This window comes from Centropristis striata, chromosome 1, assembly GCF_030273125.1.
Source record: "Centropristis striata isolate RG_2023a ecotype Rhode Island chromosome 1, C.striata_1.0, whole genome shotgun sequence".
Lineage (NCBI taxonomy): Eukaryota > Metazoa > Chordata > Actinopteri > Perciformes > Serranidae > Centropristis > Centropristis striata.
Genome location: NC_081517.1, coordinates 8,225,393 through 8,251,598, shown reverse-complemented (window position 1 = coordinate 8,251,598; position 26,206 = coordinate 8,225,393). Strand labels below are relative to the sequence as shown.

The following is a 26,206-nucleotide window of genomic DNA, read 5'->3' as shown; positions in this document are numbered from 1 at the left end:
CACAGAAGAGACAAAATGACAAAAAAAGAAAGAAAAAAAGACACAAAAACCCCCACAAATTACCAAAAAAGACATGAAATAAATAAAAAAGACACAACAACAGACACAAAATTACCGAAAAAGACACAAAAAGACAAAAAAAAGACGCAACATGAGCAAAAAAGACACAAAATGACCAAAAAGACACGAAAAAGACACAAATGACCAAAAAAAGACACAAAATAACTAAAAAAGACACAATAGACACAAAATTACCAAAAAAGACACTAAAAGACACAAAATGACTAAAAAAGACACAAAATGACCAAAAAGACACAAAATGAGAAGACAGACTAACCCCCCCCAAAAAACCCCACAGAAGACACAAAATAACTAAAGAAAGACACAACAGACACAAATGACCAAAAAAGACACAAAATAACTAAAAAAGACACAAAATGACCAAAAAAGACACGATTCAAAAATGGACAAAATAGCCCAAGACTCCAAAGAGTTTACTCATGAATTTTATTGTAGGGTATACAGCATTATCTGCTGGGAGACCCTCAACATGCTGAAGCAGCAACCTCCTGGTCTCCTGCCAGCACTGGAATATGTAGATTTGGTGCAATATTGGCCCCTTTCTATGCAAATTAGTCTCTTTTTGCCAAAACAGTCCAAATTACAAAGATCAGTGCTAACAGCCAGGTGTAGTTACAGTTAACCCTCTGGAGTGTCCAAAAGCTCCAAATCCAGACTTGTTGACTCCATCCAGACTAGAAAACAAAGCAGCGTGGAGTCCTACTGTAAATTTGCCTCTAAAGTTCTGGCTGTAAACTCCATGAGGCCAGTTTCAGTTTGATGATGATATACCAAGTAAAACTGGAGACAAGCTCAAATATATTTAGTATAAAATGATAGAACTGGATGTAACCCTCTTATATGTTTTATTTGACACCTTTGTTCACATTTGCAACATTTAAAATTATTAATTGAGTATGATAGTATGATATATAAAAAAAACACAAAATGAGAAGACAGAATGACCAAAAAAAAAACCCCACAGAAGACACAAAATTGCAAAAAAAGACACAAAAAGGACCCAAAAAAGACACAAAATTACAAAAAAGACACAAAAATGACCAAAAAGACAGAAAATGAGAAGACAGTATGAGAAAAAACAACAACACAGAAGACACAAAATCACCAAAAATAGACACAAAATGTCTAAAAAAACCCCCCCACAAAATGAGAAGACATAATGACCAAAAAAAAAGAACACAGAAGACACAAAATGACAAAAAAAAAGACACAAAATGAGAAGACAGAATGACCACAAAACAACACTGAAGACACAAAATGACCAAAAAAACATCAGCATCTTCATGAGTTTCCAGCTCAAACTCCCATGCACCACCCAGTTCTACTACAGCATTCCTGAAATATATATGAAGAGAGAAATGAATAAATAACTAGATTCTGCTGCTCCTGAGAAGGTTTCTGATTCAGTCTGGCTCCTGTTGTCTCCTCAGCTGATATATGCTGTATGAACCTGGACTGAGCACAATAACTTTTGGACGAGTCGATGATTGACACGAAGCAAAGTTATCCTTTTGTGTCTTGTGTGAAAATACACATATTAATCTTTGAAAACTTACTTTCTGCTGCATTAAAATGTGCTAAATCTGATCTATGAAACAGAAAAGCACGTCTGTCTCAATTGCATATCAGCTTTGGAGTAAATTAAGAGCTAGACCCTTTACAACTGATGCACTGGCCTCAAGAGTATTTATACTTTGGCACATGCACACTGTAAAAAAAATTCCGTTGCTTTTACAGAAAAAAATGGCAGCTGTGGTTACCAGAATAATTCTGCAAAAAATACAATACAAATGTAAACAACTTTACACCCTCCCTCTAAAGCACTGGCTTCAAACTCCAAGCCAGAAGTCATAGTATAAACATATAGAACTAAATGTTTTCCTCATTTTACATCTTATATGTTATATTTGTACTTTTGCATTTAAAAATTCTGCATTGAGCGTGATTGTGTTTTAAAAGGTACATTTTTTTTTGCATAATTTGCAAAATCAGATTTTATGTTGGAGGTTTTTTTTTCTTTCTTTATTTGGCTTCAAAATGTTCATCTAGTAAGTCAAAGTGAAAAAATAATTATCAGGTCATATAGGTGAGGTTGTGCGGAAAAAATGATACCAACATGGCGTGGTGAACATTTATAAGTGGCAGAATGAAAAGTATGCAAACAATGACACTATTTAGTAAATTATGGTCCCATTTAGAGTAAAATAGAAGATAAAATATGCTATAGGGTGTGGCTACCTGGTGACCAACAGGTCGTTACCATGGCAACATGTCAATCAGGATAGATGTAACAATGCGTATCCATGGCACTATGTTTTGAACGTGTTTTTTGTGTTTTAGTCTCAGCTGCAAAAATGTATATATGTGTATTTGCACTGTAATATCATTAAGGTAATATTCTTTGTGAATTAATCGCTATCAGCGACTGCCAACCATCCTTTGTGAATTCTAAAGCTAACGAAGGGACAATGAAGCTTTGTGAAGCATTTGATTTACTTTTTGACCCCACTAGATGGTCTTGGCTTAAAAAAAGGCTTTAGTTATGGTAACTGAGTGTGTTTTTAAACCCTTTGTTGAATAAAGAGCCCCATCTAGTGGGCTCCGTAAATAAAGCAAATACTTCATGAAGCTTTGTTGTCCCTTCACTAACTAAAACTATAGGTCCACAAACCAGTGGGTGGCATTATATGATAGTTTGTCCACTTCTTATATACAGTTGTTATATACTGTGTCTACAGTCTATGAGCTAAGAATAAACTTAATAAAGTTTTCTGAAAAAGTTTACCTTCATTTAACAGACATGTAGTGTATGAGGACGCATTTTTAGTCCTTATATCATGGGTCTCAAACTCGCGGCCCGCGGGCCAATTGTGGCCCTCGTGATGATATTTTGTTGTGTGTGGAAGGTCCCTTTAACTCCTTTTTTTTGGTAATTTTGTGTTCTATTTTTTTGTAATTTTGTGTCTTTTAAAAAAAAAAAAAAATTGTGTCTTTTTTAATAATTGTGTGTCTTTTTTGGTAATTCTGTGTCTTTTTTGGTAATTCTGTGTGTTTTTTGGTCATTTTGTGTCTTTTTTGGTCATTTTGTGTCTTTTTTTTGTAATTTTGTGTCTTTTTTTGGTCTTTTTTTTTGTAATTTTGTGTCTTTTTTTGGTCATTTTGTGTCTTTTTTTTGTAATTTTGTGTCTTTTTTTGTAATTTTGTGTCTTTTTTGGTCATATTGTGTCTTTTTTTTGTAATTTTGTGTCTTTTGGGTCATGTTGTGCCTTTTTTTGTAATTTTGTGTGTTTTTGTGTCCTTTTTTGGTAATTTTGTGTCTTTTTTAAGTAATTTAGTTTTTTTCTGTCATTTTGTGTCTTTTTTTTGGTCATTTTGATACTGCCTCCAGTGGCCCCCTGGTAATTTGAGTTTGAGACCCCTGCCCTATATGGATTGATATACTGATGGATAAACAGATGAATGGACTGATGGAGTGACCAACGGACAGATTTTCTGTTTTTTTAGTAGCATTGTCACACTAAACTTCTTTCCTTTACCCTTTAAACTTGGTTTTGCTCAGACAGAATGATGTCACATTGTCAAGTATTTTTGACTTTCATTTCCTCAGCAGAAGATCACAGACACAGAACATAAAACACCTGTATATTAAAGGCCTTTATGTGAAGTGTCAAATCTAATATCTCACTGCAGGCGCAATGAAGTGCTGTCTATCTATTCCTGGACACTGTGAAAGGAGATGAGTCAAACTTGAATTAAATTTGAAGGTTTTTTTATTCACACACTTCAGCCTTGCACCAGATTCTTATCAAAGGGCTTCTTTGAAGGGCAGGTTTTAATAGTTCACATGGGAAATTTCTCGACTTTTCTTGTTCTTTTTCATCTTTTCCCATCAGATCAGCTGCAGTATATTTTTACTCTTACAGCTAAGCAAACACGCTGTGATTCTATACAACAGGCTGCTCATTCTAAAAACACTGATCATCTACAAAACATGAAGGCAACAAGATAACCTTTTGGAATTATGTTCATGTAAGGCAGGGGCCTCAAACTCAAATTATCTGGGGGCCGCTGGAGGCAGTATCAAAATGACCAAAAAAGACACAAAATGACAGAAAAAAGACACAGAATTACCAAGAAAAGACACAAAATGACCGAAATAGGACACAAAATGACTAAAAAAGACACAAAATTACAAAAAAGGACACAAAATGACTGAAAAAACGCTAAATTACTAAAAAAAGACACAAAATGACCAAAAAACACACAGAATTACCAAAAAGACACAAACTTATTAGAAAAAGACACAAAATGACCCAGAAAAGACACAGAATGACCAAAAAAGACACAAAATTATTAACAAAGACACAAAATTATTTTGAAAAGACACAAAATTACCAAAAAAGACATGAGATTATTAAAAAAAGACATGAGATTATTAAAAAAAAAGACACAAAATTACCCAAAAAAGACACTAAATTACCAAAAAAAGTAATTAAAGGGACCTTCCACACACAACATGGTAAAGTGCCATTCATATAAAACTCACATTAAACTTTCATATCAAGGTGGGGGCCACAAAATATCATCACGAGGGCCACAATTGGCCCGAGAGTTCGAGACCCCTGATGTAATGTGAATGTGAAAAAGGTATAGTGCTATAAAACACATTCCAAGGATATAAAAGATATACATATACTGTATTGCAAATATTATATATATGTAATTTCAAAACTTTATTTGTTACAGTCTTTGAATGTTTCTTTCTAAACTACTTTATGCTGCCATTTTTCCTATAGTTTCTTTAGAAAAAGAGACCGTATATTTCAACTAGGGCTGGGCGATATATCGATATATAAAAAAGATATCAATATATTCTTAAATGTGATATGGAATTAGACCATATATTGCATATATTGATATAGTTCTTTTTTTTCTTTCTTTATATATAAATGCTGCCCTTACTAGGGTTTGTCATATTTAGTTCTTTTGTAATGTTTGTTATTCTTTTCTCATATAAATATATTTATTTCAGAAAAAGATTGGCCTATTTTATTTCATAGGGTATTTTTTTATTTAAGATCATTTTTTTAATCTAAATGTGCACTTCATGGAGCTTTGATTAAAAAAAAAAAAAAAGGTTGTCCTATTGTTATTCAATATTTATGTTCACTTAAACAAACGGTTTCAATAAAACTACTTGTGACATGTCATATTTGACTTGAACTGAACATTTGCTCTCACTTTGTGATTAAAATATCGGGATATATATCGCATATCGATATTCAGCCTAAATATATCGGGATATGGTTAAAAATGCATAGTCTTTTATACTACCAGTGTGTACGCAGTGTTATTTTAATGATCTATTATATGATTTAAAGGTATGTTATGTGACATTTCTGCATTTAAGTTTCTAAAAATGGTTAGACGTGTTGATTTGTCATCCAGTTTTTGAACCACATATTTACAATTCACATTTAAGATCTTGATCATTTTCATCATGTTACTATATATTATAAGTGGATGAAAAATGTAGATTTACATTGTATATCTTGATCTTTAGTTAACATAGAAACTAGCTGAGCAAACGTAATGACACGAGATTATTAAAAAAAGACACCAAAATTACCAAAAAAGACACAGAATTACCAAAAAAGACACAAAATTATTAAAAAACACACAAAAGTATTTAAAAAAGACACAGAATTACAAAAAAAGACACAGAATTACCAAAAAAGACACAAAATTATTAAAAAAAGACACAAAGTTATTAAAAAACACACAAGATTATTAAAAAGACACAAAAATTACCAAAAAAGACACAGAATTACCAAAAAAGACACAAAATTATAAAAAAAAGACACAAAGTTAATAAAAAAGACACAAAAATTAAATAAAAAAGACACAAAATTACTAAAAAAGACACAAAATTATTAAAAAAGACACAAGATTATTAAATAAGACACAAGATTATTACAAAAGACACAATATTACCAAAAAAATGGTTTGTAATTTTTGGTAATTGTATGTCTTTTTTTTTGGTATTTTTGACATGTTTTTTGGTAACTTTGGGCCTTTTTTGATAATTTAGTGTCTCTTGTTGAAATTTCACCCCCCTTTTTTTTTTTTTTTTTTTACATCTTTTTTTGGTCATTTGGTGTCTTTTTCTTAGTCATTAAATGTCCTTTTTTAGATTTTTTGTTGGTCTCTTATGTCTTTTTTCTGGTAATTCTGTGTCTTTTTTAAGTCATTTTATGCCTCCTTTTTAAAATGTCTTCTTGGGTGTTCTGTTGGGAAACATTTAAGGTTCATTGTTAGTCATTTTATGTCTTTCTTTTTGGTAATTTTGTATCTTTTTTTCTTTCTTTTTGGTAATTTTGTATCTTTTTTTCCTTTGTTTTTGGTAATTTTGTATCTTTTTTTCTTTCTTTTTGTAATTTTGTATCTTTTTTCCTTTCTTTTTGGTAATTTTGTATCTTTTTTTTCTTTCTTTTTGGTAATTTTGTATCTTTTTGTCTTTCTTTTTGGTAATTTAGTATGTTTTTTCCTTTCTTTTTGGTAATTTTGTATCTTTTTTTCTTTCTTTTTGATAATTTTGTATATTTTTTTCTTTCTTTTTGGTCATTTTGTATCTTTTTTTCTTTCTTTTTGGTAATTTTGTATCTTTTTTTCTTTCTTTTAGGTAATTTTGTATCTTTTTTCTTTCTTTTTGTTAATTTTGAATCTTTTTTCTTTCTTTTTGGTAATATTGTATCTTTTTTTCTGTGTTTTTGTTAATTCTGTATCTTTTTTTTCTTTCTTTTTCGTAATTTTGTATCTTTTTTCTTTCTTTGTGGTAATTTTGTATCTTTTTTCTTTCATTTTGGTAATTTTGTATCTTTTTTTTTCATTTTGGTAATTTTGTATCTTTTTTCTTTCATTTTGGTAATTTTGTATTTTTTGTTTCATTTTGGTAACTTTGTATCTTTTTTCTTTCATTTTGGTAATTTTGTATCTTTTTTCTTTCATTTCGGTAATTTTGTATCTTTTTTTCTTTCTTTTTGGTAATTTTGTATCTTTTTTTTTCTTTATGGTAATTTTGTATCTTTTTTGGTAATGTGAATCCTTTTTATACGTCTGCTAAAAGAAAGTTTATTTTTTATTTTTATCAATGTCCTTTTAGATGTCGGGGCGTGGTTGAATCTAGTCACGTCAGAATAACCTCCTCCAGTCGTGAATAGGAGACAGGATGCATAAATCAGACGTACTATGTCCCAGGGTTCCCACTGAACTTCTCCTGGCCTCAATCAAATTTCACTTTAGATGCAAGTGCACAATTCAGCTCTTCCCTCAGTCCTCCATTGACCTTTTGCCTGATGCTCACTTGAGCCCGACGATTCAAGGGAAATTCAAATTGCAGGATTAATGAGGCCACTGGATCCAAGACGAGTCGTTTTTAGCCTCTGGAGCTCATCTGGTGAAGAGCTGCAGCTCTCTTCTCCGTCGTGAACCCTTGATGTTACAGATGACGTGACCTCTGAGATATATTCGGCCACTTTGCTTTCTCCCTTGAGCACATTTTAGAATAGGCGCCTCATGGATGAACACTCACCCCGATATTCTACCAACCCACGCTAAAAATAAAAGGCAGAGGGCTTTAATTTAATAGCAGGGGTCTCAAACTCAAATTACCCGGGGGCCACTGGAGGCAGTATCAAAATGACACAAAAAAGACACAAAATTACAGAAAAAATACACAAAATGACTAAAAAAAGATGCAAAATTACAATTACAAATTACAAAAGAGACACAGAATTACCAAAAAAATACACAAAATTACTAAAAAAGACACAAAATGATTAAAAAAGGACACAAAATTACTAAAAAGAGACACCAAAATTATTTAAAAGGACACAAAATGACCAAAAAAAGACACAAAATGACTGAAAGAAATCACAGAATTACCAAAAAAGACACACAATTATTTAAAAAAGACACAAAATGACCAAAAAAAGACAGAATTACCAAAAAAGACACAAAATTATAAAAAAAAGAAACAAAATGACCCTAAAGACACAAAACAATTTAAAAAATACACAAAATTACCCAAAAGATACAAAATTACTAAAAGACACACAAGATTATTTTAAAAGACACAAAATTACCCAAAAAGACACAAAATGACCAAAAAACCCCACAAAATTACTAAACAAGACAAAATTATTCAGAAAAAGACAACATTACTAAAAAGAGACACAAAATTACCAAAAAAAGACACAAAATTACTAAAAAAGACACAAAATAAATAAAGAAAAATACATTAAATGACACAAAAAGACACTAAATGACCAAAAACCTCCACAAAATTACTAAAAAAGACAAAATTATTCAGAAAAAGACACAAAATTACTAAAAAAGAGACACAAAATTACCAAAAAAGACACAAAATTACTAAAAAAGAGACACAAAATTACCAAAAAAGACACAAAATTACTAAAAAAGACAAAATTATTCAGAAAAAGACACAAAATTACTAAAAAGAGACACAAAATTACTAAAAAGAGACACAAAATTACCAAAAAAAAAGACAAAATTACCAAAAAAGTAATTAAAGGGACCTTCCACACACAACACGGTAAAGTGCCATTCACATAAAACTCACATTAAACTTTTATATCAAGGTGGGGGCCACAAAACATCGTCATGAGGGCCATAATTGGCCCGCGGGCCGCGAGTTTGAGACCCCTGTTAATAGCCTTCTCCCTTAGTGATGACGAGGTTCAGATTATTGTCCATGCAACACTCTGAACCTCTTTGCTCAGGTTATTGCTTCTCTCCTCTTATTGCTTCTGTTATTGTTTGTCCCAGCGCCTCTTGATTACAGCGCTGATGGGAATAGTGTTGAATAATTTTGTGACAGGCTCTTAAAAGTGAACCTGGTCAGCCTGGCGGCCATTATTATCTAACTACTACTAGGGTGAGGGCTTTGCCTCTAACAGCACTCTCATTTAGTTCATGGATTCATGTCAGAATCAATATTAGGTCATTTTATCTGCCATCATTCGACATCATTTGATTCCAAACACAAATAATGTACAAAGCAGCTAATAACTTACTTCCAATTAATATACAAAACTTCTTTAAGGGTCGAAACGGGAGATGGGACGAGATATCAAATAACTTTTTTCTTTTCTTTTTTTTTTCTTTCTTTTTTTTCTCTTTTTTATTGTGCAATAATACAATACAGTGAATTAGACAGACAGGGATTGAATATCAAACAACGCCAATAATGGTACCCCTGTCTGTGTGTGTGTGTGTGTGTGTGTGTGTGTGTGCGCGTGTGCGTGTGTGCGTGCATTTTTCAGTTATAGATCTAGCAGTTAAGTATTAATATATGATAATAAATATTATGTATTATTATTAGACAGAGAAAACGTTACTACTAAAATGTAAATAGAACTAGAACATTTCCTCTGGTGAAATTGTGAAAGGGCCACACTGCCAGTGTGTGTACACTATGATGAGATTCTTCAGAGATTTCAAACAATTAATACTAGGAATGTTGTCATACTATATAATATACAAGGAGCACACCTACAACAAACATTCCTTTTCAAGTATTTATTTATACAGCAACCTATGACCTTTAACCTCAAAATGTGTGTGTGTGTGTCTGTGTGTGTAATGTGTATCTGGAGGAGTGTGCACGCTTACACGCGCAGTTGTGTGTGTAATTAAAATCACATAACGTTATCGTGTGTGTGTGTGTGTGTGTGTGTGCGTGCGTGCGTGTGTGTTTGAAGCATGTGCATCTGGAGGAGTGTGCACGCTTACGCCTATGTGTGTGTGTGTGTGTATCTGTAACTGGAATCAGAGCAAAGATCAAAGGCAATCAGAGCAGAGCAATCAACAGAATTAACTGCCACCAACTGCCAATGTTCCGGAACAGAGGTGGACAGACTGGAATTTCTGGCCTCGAACAGAAAGCCTTTTTGGCAAAACCATAATACCTATCATTGATCCGACTTCACTTTGAGTGTCCTGAGTTCTTCCTGAACGTCTACATATGTTTTTTTTTTTAAGAAAAATGAAAATATAGCTTTGTTAGAGCGATCTAAAAAAACTGTTACATCTCCCTTTTTCAGAAATGTTCCTGCGTTTTTAATATGGGAGCCAATGAGGCTGTTGGTGCATGTTGGTGGCGCATCTGTGCATCCTACGCCCAAACTATAACTCTGACAGCTTTACCAGAGGATTGTGAGTGAGAAGACAAATTTTCCTATGTTTCTATGTATAAATTATTTCTGTAGAGTGGAATTTGTGGCCTGGAGCGCAGTTTTACCACCAGTGACAGCACCTCTGGCTGCTGTCACTGTACCGGAACATTCAGGTGGCAGTTAATTATGTTGATTGCTCTGCTCTGATTGCTTTTGATCCTTTGATGTGATTCAAGTTACAGATACACGCACACACACATGCGCGCAAGCGCGCACACTTCTCAAGATACACATGCTTCAAACACAAACACACACACACACACACACACACACACACACAGGTAAGGTTATGTGATTTTAATTACACACACACACACACGCACACAGGTAACTTTATGCGATTTTCGTTACACACACAACTGCGCGCGTAAGCTCACACACACCTCCAGATACACATGTTTCGCTCTCTCTCTCTCACACACACACACACACACACACACACACACACACACACACACACACACACATTTTGAGGTTAAAGGTCATAGGTTGCTTGTTGTAGGTGTGCTCCTTGTATATAATATAGTATCATAACATTGCTAGTATTTAGTACTAGTATCTATCTATCTATCTATCTATCTATCTATCTATCTATCTATCTATCTATCTATCTATCTATCTATCTATCTATCTATCTATCTATCTATCTATCTATCTATCTCCCTGTCTCTCTCTCTCTCTCTCTCTCTGTCTCTCTCTCTCTTTGATGATGGGGGTATTTCTATTCTGTGGGGGCTGTGGTGAGCTCAGCGACTTTGCTTCTGTCTCTATAATCCCTCTCTCTGAGCGCCAGCGTATAAAAGCCCTGAGGGGCCTGGCCCACTCTCACACAGACCACCAGTCTCACCCTGAGTCTACTCCATACGCACACACTGCCACAGGTAAGACAGTGGACAAAAAAAACCCATACAGAACGAGCAAAGAACAGATAGAGAGCAAAAATAACCTGGTATAATACCTAAAAACAAGAAAAGTCTGCTGTAGTTTGAGCTCAAGATATGATAGTCAAACATTGTTGGTGAAATGTGAATTTATTTTTTGGACAAATCAATAAATCTCTTATACTCAGAGTTTATTCTGAGTATAAATTCTGCAAAAATAATGTTTAAATCTTGAGTGGTAGAACCTTAAATATAACTTTAAAATGTGTTTAATTTGGCAAAAACAGCATTTAAATGCATTAGAGTTTATTCTGAGTATAAATTATACTAAAATATTGTTTAAATCTTGACTGCTGGAACCTTAAATATAACTTTAAAAATGTGTTTAATTTGGCAAACATAGCATTTAAATGCATTAATGTTCCGTTTTTTTGTTTTTTTTCCAAAAATGTATTTCATTCATTAGCTGTCAATAAATCTCTTATACTGAGAATAAACATTACAGTTTATTCTGAGTATAAATTATGCTAAAATAATGTTTAAATCTTGACTGCTGGAACCTTTAATATAACTTTAAAAATGTGTTTAATTTGCCAAACACAGCATTTAAACTGCATTAATGTTCTATTTTTTAAAAAGTTTTTTTTAAAATTCTGGCTCAAAACTTAAAAGTTTAATACATAAATGTGTTTATATGTATGTTATATGCACGTGTTTTACTGAAGAATTCATTTGGGCTTTTTTGATGGTTTTTTTTGTCGGAAAGGGTTTCAAATTTTATTCTAAAATGGGCGAGATAATAACTTGTGTGGTGAAGTTTGATTTTAATTTGGCTTTGTTAGGGATGACATGTATGAAAATAATTAGGTTTTGGGGTGTGGAGGTTTGTATTTATTCCTACATTGTAAATAATCGCTGTGAAATCTACAGTTATTTACTGTATTATCCACAGTTCCTCACTGTGTTTGATTTTTACAGTATAGTGCTGTATAATTTACAATAAAAGTCGGTCCTTGTGACAAAATTACAGCCGTCAAAACATTACTGTAGAAAAAACACAGTAAACAGTGTAGTACTGTGAAAAGTAAAGTAAACTACTGTATTTTTCCATTTTTATCATAATTTTGATCAGAATCAGTCCTATACAAATGCTGTTTAAATAATTAACTTACAGTTTTTCATACAGAACACAGTATGGAAATCAATTGTAAAACAGTTAATATATTAATATTATTTTGTTTAGTGTATAGAGTAATCACTTGAAATTACTAATTATTTCTATAAAAAGTAATGATGAAATGATTATCAAATTAACAACATTGTTTACTGTGCTGTATTGCCATAAACAGTTCCATTAAACATCACAATGTTTAACTGTTTTTTATTCTTACAGTAAACTAATCAGTACTGTAAACACAACTAAAAAATCAGTGTTTAAATTTCTTTTTACAGTATAAAAAAGTACTGTAAATAAAAATACAGTAGTTCTACTGTAAATAATAATTACAGTAAGTTACTTGTTAATTGCTGCCAATAAGTTACTGTTAAAATCACAGTAAATTATTTACAGTGTAGACATTAAACTAACCTCTTCAAGAGACTATAGGGGTGAGCTAAACCAAATTTAATCTAAATTTCTGAATAAAGTATTATTTAATATTATTTCTGATGACTTTGCATTTAAAGAGGCACAAGAAAATATTATAATAAATAATTGAAACAAACTGTCTATACCATGGGTCTCAAACTTGCGGCTCGCTGGCCGATTGCGGCCCTCATGACGATATTTTGTGGCACCTTTAAAGGTCCCTTTAATTACTTTTTTTGGTAATTTTGTGTCTTTTTTGGTAATTTTTTATCTTTTTCAAAATAATTTTGTGTTTTTTTTAAATAATTTAGCGTCTTTTTTAAAAATAATTTTGGGTCATTTTTTTAAGTGATTCTGTGTCTTTTTTTGGTCATTTTGTGTCTGTTTTTGGTCATTTTGATACTGCCTCCAGGTAATTTGAGTTTGAGACCCCTGGTTTAACCCCTCCTTCCCGCCCTTATTATTATTTTTAAACAGTCCATAAATGTGACAATAAAATTCAAAACTGATTTAAATAATTTTTTTTCTTCTCTTCTCAGTCATCATGTCTGCCGGAGGAGAGAAATCCAAGTCTGCTTCCCAGACTGACGGGAAGGCAGCTCAGAACAAGATGTCTGAGATGGGCATGATGTCTTACAAGGTACACACACACACACACACACACACACACACACGCCCCACATGTATAGCTGCTGATCAAACATCACATATAGACCATACGGCCTTCTGCACAGCGTGTGAAGCAGCTGGCTTCACATTAACAGTTTACCTTCATCACGAGCTGCTGCAGCTCAGTGAGGGGGCGGCCCACAACTACAACACATAGAAAAATATACCAGGGGAGGCTCCTGCACTGAAAAAAAAAAGAAATAAATAACTAGAATTAAGCAAATACATACATTTTTTTTTCCAGTGCCTAGATATTTTTTAGATATATAGATATATTAGAACTTTTTTTAAAGAATTCTTACAAATAAAAATGTACTTACTGCACTGGCAGATAATTTGACTTGTTTCGAGCATGCATTTGCTTAATTCTAGTGATTTATTTCTTATTTTTTTGTCAGTTGGTTTTTGCAGTGTACATGCAACTAAAACTCTCAACTGGAACCAATATTTTAGGTAAAAACTCATCATATTCAACGGTTGAATAGCTTCAAAAGCATAAAAAAGCTCATGATGCCAATCCTAAAAACAAGTCTTTAAACAATAAGATATATAAAATAAGCACATAATAATAATAATACTAATAATTTAATGAACACTGCAAAAAAGGTGTTTCTAAAAACCAGATAAAAACACTAAATCTGGAGGAAAAAACAACAACTTTTGATTTAGAAGTGTTAGATAATGTATCTTGTTTTAAGAGTTAATTTATTATTTCACATTTTTTGCAGTGAGCACATAAAGCTATGGTCAGTAGGTAAATTATACTCAAAACAATATAGTTAAGATAACATTGCTAGATAGAAGAGCAACACATTCACCTCATTCTCCTCTCAATCTTTGTATATTTTACAACCTGGTCTCACAGGAATCCGTGAAATAGCCACAGATTTGCTTAACTCAAAATCCGTGGAATAGCCACGGAATCACTCAAATTTCCGTGAAACTGACACAGATTTTGCTACAATGCAAGTTAATGACAGTCATATCCCGTGGCTATTCCAACATACAAAGTGATTATGTACATTCACTGAGTGAATATTTAGAAAATAAAACATATATTTCTCGCTAGAAATGTGATCAAAATCCATTTTTATGCAGAAACTAAGTCAAAATATTTCACTAGAAATGAGAGAACTGTCCGCCATGTTTTTTGTTCTGACCGCCGGGACCTTGAAAGTCACGTGACTTGGAACAAACCAATAGGAAAAAATATCCATGGAGTAGCCACGGGATATGACTCTCATTAACTTGCATTGTAGCGAAATCCGTGTCCGTTTCACGCAAATTTGAGTGATTCCGTGGCTATTCCACGGATTTTGAGTTAAGCGAATCTGTGGCTATTTCACGGATTCCTGTGAGACCAGGTTCCTATTTTAGAAACACAGTCTTTCTATCTTATTTCTGCTCTCCTCGTGTGTTGCATTGACTTTGAAACCACCTCTAACTCTCTTTACTTCCCTCCAACCACCAGATGTGTGTGTACGACCAGGAGAACTTCCAGGGCCGCTGCATCGAGATCAACGGAGAGTGTATGAATGTGTGTGACATGGGGATGGATCGGGTTCGCTCCCTGCGCGTCGACTGTGGACCGTAAGTACCTGGAGCTGCACGTTAACAGACATAAACACCCACCTGTCAGTAATCACACCACTGTACCGACACCCACACTCCTCTGAGCTCAGGAGATGGTTTACAAATTATACCTCTCCATTATGTGACACTTCACATGTGAAGCAGGAAGCTGATGCTTTTATCCTGAGAGATCAGCAGAGAGAGCAGCAGCACAATGAACTTCACTACAGGAACTAATATCAGGACAGGAGCTAATATCAGGACAGGAACTAATAACAGGACATGAACTAATATCAGGACATGAACTAATATCAGGACATGAACTAATATCAGGACAGGAACTAATAACAGGACATGAACTAATATCAGGACATGAACTAATATCAGCACATGAACTAATAACAGGACATGAACTAATATCAGGAATATCAGGACATGAACTAATATCAGGACATGAACTAATAACAGGACATGAACTAATATCAGGAATATCAGGACATGAACTAATATCAGGACATGAACTAATACCAGGACATGAACTAATATCAGGACAGGAACTAATATCAGGACAGGAACTAATATCAGGACATGAACTAATATCAGGACATGAACTAATATCAGGACAGGAACTAATACCAGGACAGGAACTAATACCAAGACATGAACTAATAGCAGGACAGGAACTAATATCAGGACATGAACTAATATCAGGACATGAACTAATATCAGGACAGGAACTAATACCAAGACATGAACTAATAGCAGGACAGGAACTAATATCAGGACATGAACTAATACCAGGACATGAACTAATATCAGGACATGAACTAATACCAGGACATGAACTAATACCAGGACATGAACTAATACCAGGACATGAACTAATAACAGGACATGAACTAATATCAGGACAGGAATTAATAACAGGACGAAGCAACAAACAGCAGTGCTGAAGTTTTCCACCTCAACATATTAATCAATCAATTATGGATCAAATGTATCAATGTGGACCAATGAGAATAAAATACCAATTAAGGAGATGAGCTCTGGATGGTATAAAACACTGCAAATTATTTGTTTCTTACCAAGATAAAAAAAAACCTTTAGATTTAGAAGTGTTACATATTTTTTTTCAAGATCAGATTTTATGTTTTCTTTTGTTTCTTTTGGGTTTTTATCAAGTTAGTCAAAGTTAAAAATTAATTATCAGGACATATAGGTGAGGTAACGCTGAAAAAACTGATACCAACATGGTATGGTGACAATTTTTTTACTGATTTTTAAAAGACGTAATAGCCAAATATTTCAGAGGGTTAACATAATAACTAAACGGTTTACACAAGAGGAAAAATTCCAATGTTTTCTGAAAGATGAGAAGTTTCTCTTTACAGCCAATATGGTGTCATTAGGGTAATTTCAGGGTAACATCTCCCAGAAGCTCACAAAGCAGGAATACACACACTCAGCAGTGGATAAATAGAAACACTGGATTATGTCTGAAAAAAGTTGACAAAGATGAAAAAGAAGGACATTTTCACTATAATTTTAGTTGGTTTTAGTTAGTTTTGTAACCACAAAATACAGTTTCAGTTAGTTATAATTTTAAGAAAAACCTCTTGTTTTTATTTTTATTTCAGTTAACAAAATGTTTTTACAATTCTCGTTTTTGTCATTTTGTTATTTTTCGAACAAATAATCGAGTACATCAGGGATGGGCAACTGGAGGCCCGGGGGCCACAGACAACTACATGCATTTGAGCATGAAGCCTTAAAAGTGCAGTGTAAAAATGCACAAAATGACTTCTCGCAATTAATGTTGGTCTGCTGTTCTTGCACTGAAAAAAAGAAATCACATTAAGTGGTTATATTATATTATATATAATATAATATATATATATATATATATATATATATATATATATATATATATTATATTTTCAAACTTCAGAAAGCTCATAAAGTTTTGAGATGAATAAATAGATATTTGGGTGTAAAATCACCATGGTGCTCTTTCATAAGGCTATGAACTGCTTGTCCATCATCCTCAGAAGGTATTATCTGCCTCCCCTCTTGCCCTCGTGACCTTTCCTTCCTTCATTGCCTCCTCAGCTTCGTGGGCTTTGAGCAGATGAACTTCTGTGGAGAGATGTTCATCCTGGAGAAGGGCGAGTACCCCCGCTGGGACTCTTGGAGCAACTGCCAGAAGAACGACTACCTGCTGTCCTTCAGGCCCGTCCGCATGGTAAAACCTGCTGTCTGTCTGTCCTCATAGGGAACAAGTAGAATAGAATAGAATAGAATAGAATAGAAATGCCTTTATTGTCATTGTACATAGCACAAAGAAATTAGAGTGCAACTCCCATAGTGCAAAAGAATAAATAATTGAATGGCAAGAAAAAAATACTGAATATAGAATAAATATATAATAACATGTTGTGTTTTTTCAATAATTTTAACATCTATTTCTGGTCATTTTGTGTCTTTTTTAGTCATTTTAACATCTGTTTTTGGTTATTTTGTGTCTATTTTGATAACTTTGTGTGCTTTTTGGTCATTTTTACATCTACAGTCATGGAAACATTCTTGATAATAGCCAAAATCATTATGAATAAAACCATGTTGTGTTATGTCACTGCGATAAACCCAAGACTAGGAAAAGACTGATATGAAACAATGCAGATTCTTGTTTAACCATTTTTACATCTATTTTTGGTCAATTTGTGTCTTTTCTGATCATTTTAACATCTATTTTTGGTCAATTTGTGTCTTTTTTTAGTCATTTTCACATCTATTTTGGTCATTTTGTGTCTTTTTAAAAAATCATTTTAACATATATTTTTGGTAATTTTGTGACTTTTTCGATAATTTTAACTTCTATTTTTGGTCGTTTTGTGTCGTTTTAGTCATTTTTACATCTATTTTTGGTAATTTTGTGTCTATTTTGGTCATGTTGTGTCCTTTTTGATCATTTTAACATCTATTTTTGGTCAATTTGTCTCCATTTTGATAATTTTGTGTCATTTTTTGGTAATTTCTACATCTACAGTCATGGAAACATTCTTGATAATAACCAAAATCATTATGAATAAAACCATGTTGTGTTACGTCACTGCGACAAACCCAAGACTAGGAAAAGACTGATGAAACAGAGCAGATTACTACCTTAAACTTAACGATGGAGATGACTCCTGTAAAACTCCTAGATTTACTAAAGATTTTCTGTTTTTATTCTGGGACTGGGAACATCTTTTGGTGTAAGTCATCTTCTATTTATCCTTGTTTGTTTCCTCCTCTTTCTCCTTCACCACCACCTCGTAGGACCCTGAGAAGCACAAGATCTGCCTGTACGAGGTCGGAGAGTTCAAGGGTCGTAAGATGGAGATCATGGACGATGACGTCCCCAGTCTGTTCTCTTACGGTTTCACCGACCGCGTGGGCAGCATCATGGTCAGCTGTGGAACGTGAGTAGAGTGGCGATATTTCACGAGTTGTTACACTTGACGACAAGTCACAATAATTGTTGGAAGTAACTTTTTTATGGGTAATCTTCCTAAGACTTAGATTGTACAATTGATACCACTAAACTGAGCCAAAATACATTTAGTTAACATTTATTTAATATGCTGCGATTCGGTTTAATTTAAAATAATGTCTACTGTCTTACTCCAGTCTTTATGCTAAGCTAAGCTAACCAGCTATTAGCGTATTTATTGCAGAGAATAATCCGTCCTGCCACGGAGAGAGAGGAGCCGTCCACTGCTGGTTTTGATGATTTTACATATTTATATTTTGGGGTAATTTTACTTATTTCTGGGTTCATTTTACACATTATTTGGGGTAATTTTAAAAAATTTTTTCGATTAATTTGACATATTTTTGGGGTAATTTTACATATTTTTTTCAGTAAATTTTACATATTTTTTCAGTTAATTTTACATATTTATTGGGTAATTTAACATATTTTTGGAGGTAATTTTACATATTTTTTTGGTTAATTTTACATATTTTTTTGGTTAATTTTACATATTTTTGGGGTAATTTTACATATTTATTGTGTAATTTTACATATTTTTTTTGTTAATTTTACATTTTGTTTAGTTAATTTTACATATTTATTGGTTAATTTTACATATTTATTGGGTAATTTTACATATTTTTCCATGGAGCTGTAACTCCGTCTGATCAAATCCTTTTTCTATTTCTAGCCTCTAACTGTCAAATAATACATTATTCAACAGTGTCAACAACAAACATTTACACCCTGCTTTTGTAACAGCTTCACAAAAAAACCCCACATCTCCATGTAGAGCCGAATATGTCAGACAGTCTCGGTCACAGTTTGTCGTCATTCTCAGACTAGCAGAGACAGCAGCATATTTACCAGCGATGTGAGAGCTGTGGAAGCGAGTTCAGGAATAGAGGTTTTTCATCAGCAGCTTGCCGAGGGTGTCATGAACGTCAGCAGCTCAGTGTGTCTGACTCTGTCGGTGTTCTCGGAGGTGTGGCGACAGCAGACACTGTTTCTTAAATGCTGTGATTACTTCATTCGCCGCACTCCCCGCTGTCTGAAACATCTGTGGTGCAGCATCTGACAGCATGACAAACAGATCGATGTCTTAATCTGTTTGCTGTTTACTCTCCCTCTACATCTGTGCCACTGCTATCTTTCTCTCACATTTTAATCATCTGTTACTTAATATTTCAACCTTGTGTTTTTAAGATAAACTAATTTTCTGCTAATTATCTCAGATCAATTTTGCACCACTTTCTTCTGGAGTCTGGGGCTATTTTGGCTGTTTTTAAATCCTTTTCATTCTGCCTGTATATAACACTTACGTAAATGTTCACCACGGTATGTCGGTATCTTATTTTTATCAGCACACCCTCACCTTTATGATCGGATAATTATTTTTTCACTTTGACTTACTGGATCAACATTTCAAACCCAAAGAAACACAACAGAATGTTGCACAAAACACAAGTTGCATATAAGACATAAAATGAGAATAACATCTAGTTCTATATTTTTATATTAAATATATTTGACCTTATCTCCGGTTTTACTTGGGCCCCGTTTACACGAAGGGAAAACGCAGATATTTCCATGCGGTTTGGGCTCTCATTTACACAAAACCCCCATTTTTATCACAGAAAACGATTATTTCCAAAAACTCCGGGCAAAGTGGGAAATTTTGACGTATGGACATTGCCTGCCAACGTCACCCCCGCCAATTTTGGATCCAACCTGGGCAAACTGCGGTCTGGTGGACAAACTTCGAGAAAGAAGTCGTCCTCCCGGAGGAATGGCATGAGATGTTGTTGTTGTTGATTCTGAGGATTCTGATTGGCTTGCATGGCTTTATCCTTCTTACTACACTGTAGGGACACTAATAGGTTTGGCATAGTTATAATGGTGCTCAACGATGTATTTATGCGGGTTGATGTAAATGACAACTGTTTTGAAAATGGATGGGGGGAAATATTTGTTTCTCTAAATACCCTGCTATGTATAAACGTGGCCTTGGCCTATCATCATCAAACAAAAACTGGCCTCATGGAGTTTTAAGCCAGTGTTTTAGAGGGAAGTTGATGGCAGGGAAACACACTTGAAACAACATTTGATAATGTTGGCGTGATTGGTGACTCCAGAGGGTTAAAAGAAATTTCAGATTCCACACACAGCTTCACACAAATTGATATTCTCTTCTCTTCCTCTGTCTCTCCCCAGCTGGGTGGGTTACCAGTTCCCCGGCTACCGTGGCAGCCAGTTCCTGCTGGAGAAGGGCGACTACAAGCATTTCAATGAGTTCGGAGCTCGCTGCCCCCAGATGCAGTCCATCAGGCGCATCCGTGACATGCAGTGGCACCCTCACGGCTGCTACACCATGTCCTCCAAGTGAAACCCAGCGAGGGCGAGGAAGAGAGGGATCGGAGGAGAAACTGAGGCCGAGGGTGGGCCCAGGGATGGAGGAGGAGGCAGTGGAGGGAGGGCGAGGAAGGAGAGAAGGAGGGAGAGGGTGTAATATTTTCTCCTCTGTTCCTAAATCCCCTACCGGTCTGAATACAGGATGGAGGGAATACACTAGGCTGTTATTTTTAGTTGTTGGAACATTGTAATCTGGTGAGCAATGAAAAGTTATTCAAAGTGAAGAAGATAATTACACGGGCCGTAGAGACTGGATCGGATCATAAAGGCTCTCTCCATTTTTGTTCTCCATCTCCGTTTGTCAGCTCCTTTCTCCCCACTTCTCCTTCTCTCCCTCCCTCTCTCCCCCTCACACACTTCACATTAGAGCCTCACTGAGGGTGAGGGGGGGTGGGGGGGGCACCAGTTTTTGGATTTGTTTGTGTTTGTGTGGTGGGGGATCTGAGATGGAAGGAAGCCAAAACAACAAAAGAAGAAGTGGTGGTTATTTCTCTCTGTTCAGATCCTGCAGGCACATAAACCCCTTAACCCCAATTAATAAAGCATCTCACATCCTGCTCCACTTGAAATGACTTCTTATTTGACAGATACGGCTGTGATATGTATGTCCCAGAAGCATGGTTGTGATATTTCCGGCAGATGTCGGGGGGTGTACATTCATCAGGTGAACAGAAATACAACTTTAACCATCTGGAGTCTCCAAAAGCGCCAAAGCATGGCTTCTCCATCACATCCAGACGTAAAAACAAAGCAGACCAAAAAAAGACAGAAAAATGACTTAAAAAAAGACACAAAATGACCAAAAGAAGACACAAAAAGACACAAAATAACCAAAAAAGACACAAAAAGATACAAATGATGAAAAAAGACACAAGATAACCAAAAAAAGACACAACAGAGAAAAATTACCAAAAAACACAGAAAAGACTCAAATGACCAAAAAAGACACAAAATGACCAAAAGAAGACACAAAAAGACACAAAATAACCAAAAAAAGACACAAAAAGATACAAATGTTAAAAAAAGACACAAGATAACCAAAAAAAGACACAACAGAGAAAAATTACCAAAAAACACAAAAAAGACTCAAATGACCAAAAAAGACACAAAATGACCAAATAAGACACGAATAACCAAAAAAGACACAAAATTACCAAAAAAAGACACAAAAAAGACACAAATGACCAAAATCGACACAAAATGTACAAAAAAGACACAAAATAACTAACCAAAATTTGACCCTGAAAAAAGAAAGAGCTGTTGGACTGTCATTTGTTCGACTAAATATGGGACACCCATTCAGATAAAAGACTAGTACCTTTGAGGATTCGAATCCGGGTCACGGCAGCAGCGTGAACCTCTGCTTGTTTCTCCATCAGTTGTGCCATTTTACATAGCTTTAAACTGGACAGCTGAAGCAGAAAGTCCTGTAAAAGGTCCCATACTCTCTTACTTGATCGGCCATTTGACTCTCCTACTCTCCACAAGTCAGACACTTTGAACATTTGTGTGAAAGATGAACTGCTCCCACTACCCGGCTGCATTTTGAGTTCATCAAATGTAGGGCTAGTGGCGCAATGGATAACGCGTCTGACTACGGATCAGAAGATTCTAGGTTCGACTCCTGGCTAGCTCGTACAAGTCTTTAGCTTCAAAGCACTTGTGCTGAATATGAAAAGAATTCTCGTCCACAATGGGTATGTCAAATTAGCATCACAAAAGAATGAAATGATTGGACAAAGTCTCTAACATGTGATGAAATTCCTCTGCAGCCCTTAGCTTCAGTCAGTCTAAGGTACCATAAAGTCACATTGGATTTTCTGATTTTACACCCTTATTATGAGTTTTTTCAACAACCAAATGGGACCCTGAAAAAAGAAAGAGCTGTGCTCGTAAAACATATGTTGGACTGTCATTTGTTCGACTAAATATGGGACACCCATTCAGATGAAAGACGAGTACCTTTGATGGCCAGAGCTCCAAATATGCGATCACAACACCAAGGCACTCAGCGTCTGACATGGCCGTGATCGTATAGTGGTTAGTACTCTGCGTTGTGGTCGCAGCAACCCCGGTTCGAATCCGGGTCACGGCAGCAGCGTGAACCTCTGCTTGTTTCTCCATCAGTTGTGCCATTTTACATAGCTTTAAACTGGACAGCTGAAGCAGAAAGTCCTGTAAAAGGTCCCATACTCTCTTACTTGATCGGCCATTTGACTCTCCTACTCTCCACAAGTCAGACACTTTGAACATTTGTGTGAAAGATGAACTGCTCCCACTACGCGGCTGCATTTTGAGTTCATCAAATGTAGGGCTAGTGGCGCAATGGATAACGCGTCTGACTACGGATCAGAAGATTCTAGGTTCGACTCCTGGCTGGCTCGTACAAGTCTTTAGCTTCAAAGCACTTGTGCTGAATATGAAAAGAATTCTCGTCCACAATGGGTATGTCAAATTAGCATCACAAAAGAATGAAATGATTGGACAAAGTCTCTAACATGTGATGAAATTCCTCTGCAGCCCTTAGCTTCAGTCAGTCTAAGGTACCATAAAGTCACATTGGATTTTCTGATTTTACACCCTTATTATGAGTTTTTTCAACAACCAAATGGGACCCTGAAAAAAGAAAGAGCTGTGCTCGTAAAACATATGTTGGACTGTCATTTGTTCGACTAAATATGGGACACCCATTCAGATGAAAGACGAGTACCTTTGATGGCCAGAGCTCCAAATATGCGATCACAACACCAAGGCACTCAGCGTCTGACATGGCCGTGATCGTATAGTGGTTAGTACTCTGCGTTGTGGTCGCAGCAACCCCGGTTCGAATCCGGGTCACGGCAGCAGCGTGAACCTCTGCTTGTTTCTCCATCACTTGTGCCATTTTACATAGCTTTAAACTGGACAGCTGAAGCAGAAAGTCCTGTAAAAGGTCCCATACTCTCTTACTTGATCGGCCATTTGACTCTCCTACTCTCCACAAGTCAGACACTTTGAACATTTGTGTGAAAGATGAACTGCTCCCACTACGCGGCTGCATTTTGAGTTCATCAAATGTAGGGCTAGTGGCGCAATGGATAACGCGTCTGACTACGGATCAGAAGATTCTAGGTTCGACTCCTGGCTAGCTCGTACAAGTCTTTAGCTTCAAAGCACTTGTGCTGAATATGAAAAGAATTCTCGTCCACAATGGGTATGTCAAATTAGCATCACAAAAGAATGAAATGATTGGACAAAGTCTCTAACATGTGATGAAATTCCTCTGCAGCCCTTAGCTTCAGTCAGTCTAAGGTACCATAAAGTCACATTGGATTTTCTGATTTTACACCCTTATTATGAGTTTTTTCAACAACCAAATGGGACCCTGAAAAAAGAAAGAGCTGTGCTCGTAAAACATATGTTGGACTGTCATTTGTTCGACTAAATATGGGACACCCATTCAGATGAAAGACGAGTACCTTTGATGGCCAGAGCTCCAAATATGCGATCACAACACCAAGGCACTCAGCGTCTGACATGGCCGTGATCGTATAGTGGTTAGTACTCTGCGTTGTGGTCGCAGCAACCCCGGTTCGAATCCGGGTCACGGCAGCAGCGTGAACCTCTGCTTGTTTCTCCATCACTTGTGCCATTTTACATAGCTTTAAACTGGACAGCTGAAGCAGAAAGTCCTGTAAAAGGTCCCATACTCTCTTACTTGATCGGCCATTTGACTCTCCTACTCTCCACCAGTCACACTTGGTTGTTGGTCGGCCATTTGACTCTCCTACTCTCCACCAGTCACACACTATGACCTACTAATGTGAAAGACTAGCTGCTCCCACTACCCGGCTGCATTTTGACTTTAACAAATGTAGGGCTAGTGGCGCAATGGATAACGCGTCTGACTACGGATCAGAAGATTCTAGGTTCGACTCCTGGCTAGCTCGTACAGGTCTTTAGCTTCAAAGCACTTGTGCTGAATATGAAAAGAATTCTCGTCCACAATGGGTATGTCAAATTAGCATCACAAAAGAATGAAATGATTGGACAAAGTCTCAAACACGTGATGAAATTCCTCTGCAGCCCTTAGCTTCAGTCAGTGTAAGGGACCATAAAGTCACCTCGGATTTTCTGATTTTACACCCTTATTATGAGTTTTTTCAACAACCAAATGGAACCCTGAAAAAAGAAATAGCTGTGCTCGTAAAACATATGTTGGACTGTCATTTGTTCGACTAAATATGGGACACACATTCAGATAAAAGACGAGTACCTTTGATGGCCAGAGCTCCAAGTATGCGATCACAACACCAAGCCACTCAGTGTCTGACATGGCCGTGATCGTATAGTGGTTAGTACTCTGCGTTGTGGTCGCAGCAACCCCGGTTCGAATCCGGGTCACGGCAGCAGTGTGAATCTCTGCTTGTTTTATGTTGTTTCTCGATAAATTGCACCATTTTACATAGCTTTAAACTGGACAGCTCAAGCAGAAAGTCCTGTATTAGGTCCCATACTCTCTGACTTGATCGGCCATTTGACTCTCCTACTCTCCACCAGTCAGACACTTTGAACATTTGTGTGAAAGATGAACTGCTCCCACTACGCGGCTGCATTTTGAGTTCATCAAATGTAGGGCTAGTGGCGCAATGGATAACGCGTCTGACTACGGATCAGAAGATTCTAGGTTCGACTCCTGGCTAGCTCGTACAAGTCTTTAGCTTCAAAGCACTTGTGCTGAATATGAAAAGAATTCTCGTCCACAATGGGTATGTCAAATTAGCATCACAAAAGAATGAAATGATTGGACATAGTCTCTAACATGTGATGAAATTCCTCTGCAGCCCTTAGCTTCAGTCACTCTAAGGTACCATAAAGTCACATTGGATTTTCTGATTTTACACCCTTATTATGAGTTTTTTCAACAACCAAATGGGACCCTGAAAAAAGAAAGAGCTGTGCTCGTAAAACATATGTTGGACTGTCATTTGTTCGACTAAATATGGGACACCCATTCAGATAAAAGACGAGTACCTTTGATGGCCAGAGCTCCAAATATGCGATCACAACACCAAGGCACTCAGCGTCTGACATGGCCGTGATCGTATAGTGGTTAGTACTCTGCGTTGTGGTCGCAGCAACCCCGGTTCGAATCCGGGTCACGGCAGCAGCGTGAACCTCTGCTTGTTTCTCGATCAGTTGTGCCATTCTACATAGCTTTAAACTGGACAGCTGAAGCAGAAAGTCCTGTAAA

The 26,206-nt window shown here is 35.7% G+C and overlaps 1 protein-coding gene and 10 non-coding genes across 11 annotated transcripts; all 11 read left to right on the top strand.

Moving 5' to 3' along the window:
- The first annotated feature begins 13,263 nt into the window (after window positions 1-13,263).
- crybb1l2 (crystallin, beta B1, like 2) lies at window positions 13,264-20,947 on the top strand. The gene is made up of 5 exons (XM_059329595.1): window positions 13,264-13,446; window positions 14,947-15,065; window positions 17,157-17,289; window positions 18,366-18,508; window positions 20,776-20,947. Exons 1-5 carry the CDS (start codon window positions 13,351-13,353, stop codon window positions 20,945-20,947), a joined length of 663 nt encoding a protein of 220 aa, XP_059185578.1. The 5' UTR covers window positions 13,264-13,350.
- A 1,589-nt stretch (window positions 20,948-22,536) lies between these two features.
- Window positions 22,537-22,609, top strand: trnar-acg (transfer RNA arginine (anticodon ACG)). The gene has a single exon. It is a non-coding gene; the product is annotated as a tRNA-Arg (tRNA).
- Window positions 22,610-22,996: 387 nt separating this feature from the next.
- trnah-gug (transfer RNA histidin (anticodon GUG)) lies at window positions 22,997-23,068 on the top strand. The gene has a single exon. It is a non-coding gene; the product is annotated as a tRNA-His (tRNA).
- A 216-nt stretch (window positions 23,069-23,284) lies between these two features.
- trnar-acg (transfer RNA arginine (anticodon ACG)) lies at window positions 23,285-23,357 on the top strand. Its single transcript has one exon. It is a non-coding gene; the product is annotated as a tRNA-Arg (tRNA).
- Window positions 23,358-23,744: 387 nt separating this feature from the next.
- Window positions 23,745-23,816, top strand: trnah-gug (transfer RNA histidin (anticodon GUG)). The gene has a single exon. It is a non-coding gene; the product is annotated as a tRNA-His (tRNA).
- A 216-nt stretch (window positions 23,817-24,032) lies between these two features.
- On the top strand, window positions 24,033-24,105 carry trnar-acg (transfer RNA arginine (anticodon ACG)). Its single transcript has one exon. It is a non-coding gene; the product is annotated as a tRNA-Arg (tRNA).
- A 387-nt stretch (window positions 24,106-24,492) lies between these two features.
- Window positions 24,493-24,564, top strand: trnah-gug (transfer RNA histidin (anticodon GUG)). The gene has a single exon. It is a non-coding gene; the product is annotated as a tRNA-His (tRNA).
- Window positions 24,565-24,829: 265 nt separating this feature from the next.
- Window positions 24,830-24,902, top strand: trnar-acg (transfer RNA arginine (anticodon ACG)). The gene has a single exon. It is a non-coding gene; the product is annotated as a tRNA-Arg (tRNA).
- A 387-nt stretch (window positions 24,903-25,289) lies between these two features.
- On the top strand, window positions 25,290-25,361 carry trnah-gug (transfer RNA histidin (anticodon GUG)). Its single transcript has one exon. It is a non-coding gene; the product is annotated as a tRNA-His (tRNA).
- Window positions 25,362-25,587: 226 nt separating this feature from the next.
- On the top strand, window positions 25,588-25,660 carry trnar-acg (transfer RNA arginine (anticodon ACG)). The gene has a single exon. It is a non-coding gene; the product is annotated as a tRNA-Arg (tRNA).
- Window positions 25,661-26,047: 387 nt separating this feature from the next.
- Window positions 26,048-26,119, top strand: trnah-gug (transfer RNA histidin (anticodon GUG)). The gene has a single exon. It is a non-coding gene; the product is annotated as a tRNA-His (tRNA).
- Window positions 26,120-26,206: the final 87 nt, after the last annotated feature.

What these genes read in the sequence shown, in the direction of transcription:
- crybb1l2 (XM_059329595.1), top strand. Translation starts at nt 13,351, where the DNA reads ATGTCTGCCGGAGGAGAGAAATCCAAGTCTGCTTCCCAGACTGACGGG. An exon ending in CCTTCAGGCCCGTCCGCATG is followed by an intron (nt 17,290 to 18,365) that starts GTAAAACCTGCT and finishes ACCACCTCGTAG; the next exon opens with GACCCTGAGAAGCACAAGAT. An exon ending in ATCATGGTCAGCTGTGGAAC is followed by an intron (nt 18,509 to 20,775) that starts GTGAGTAGAGTG and finishes GTCTCTCCCCAG; the next exon opens with CTGGGTGGGTTACCAGTTCC.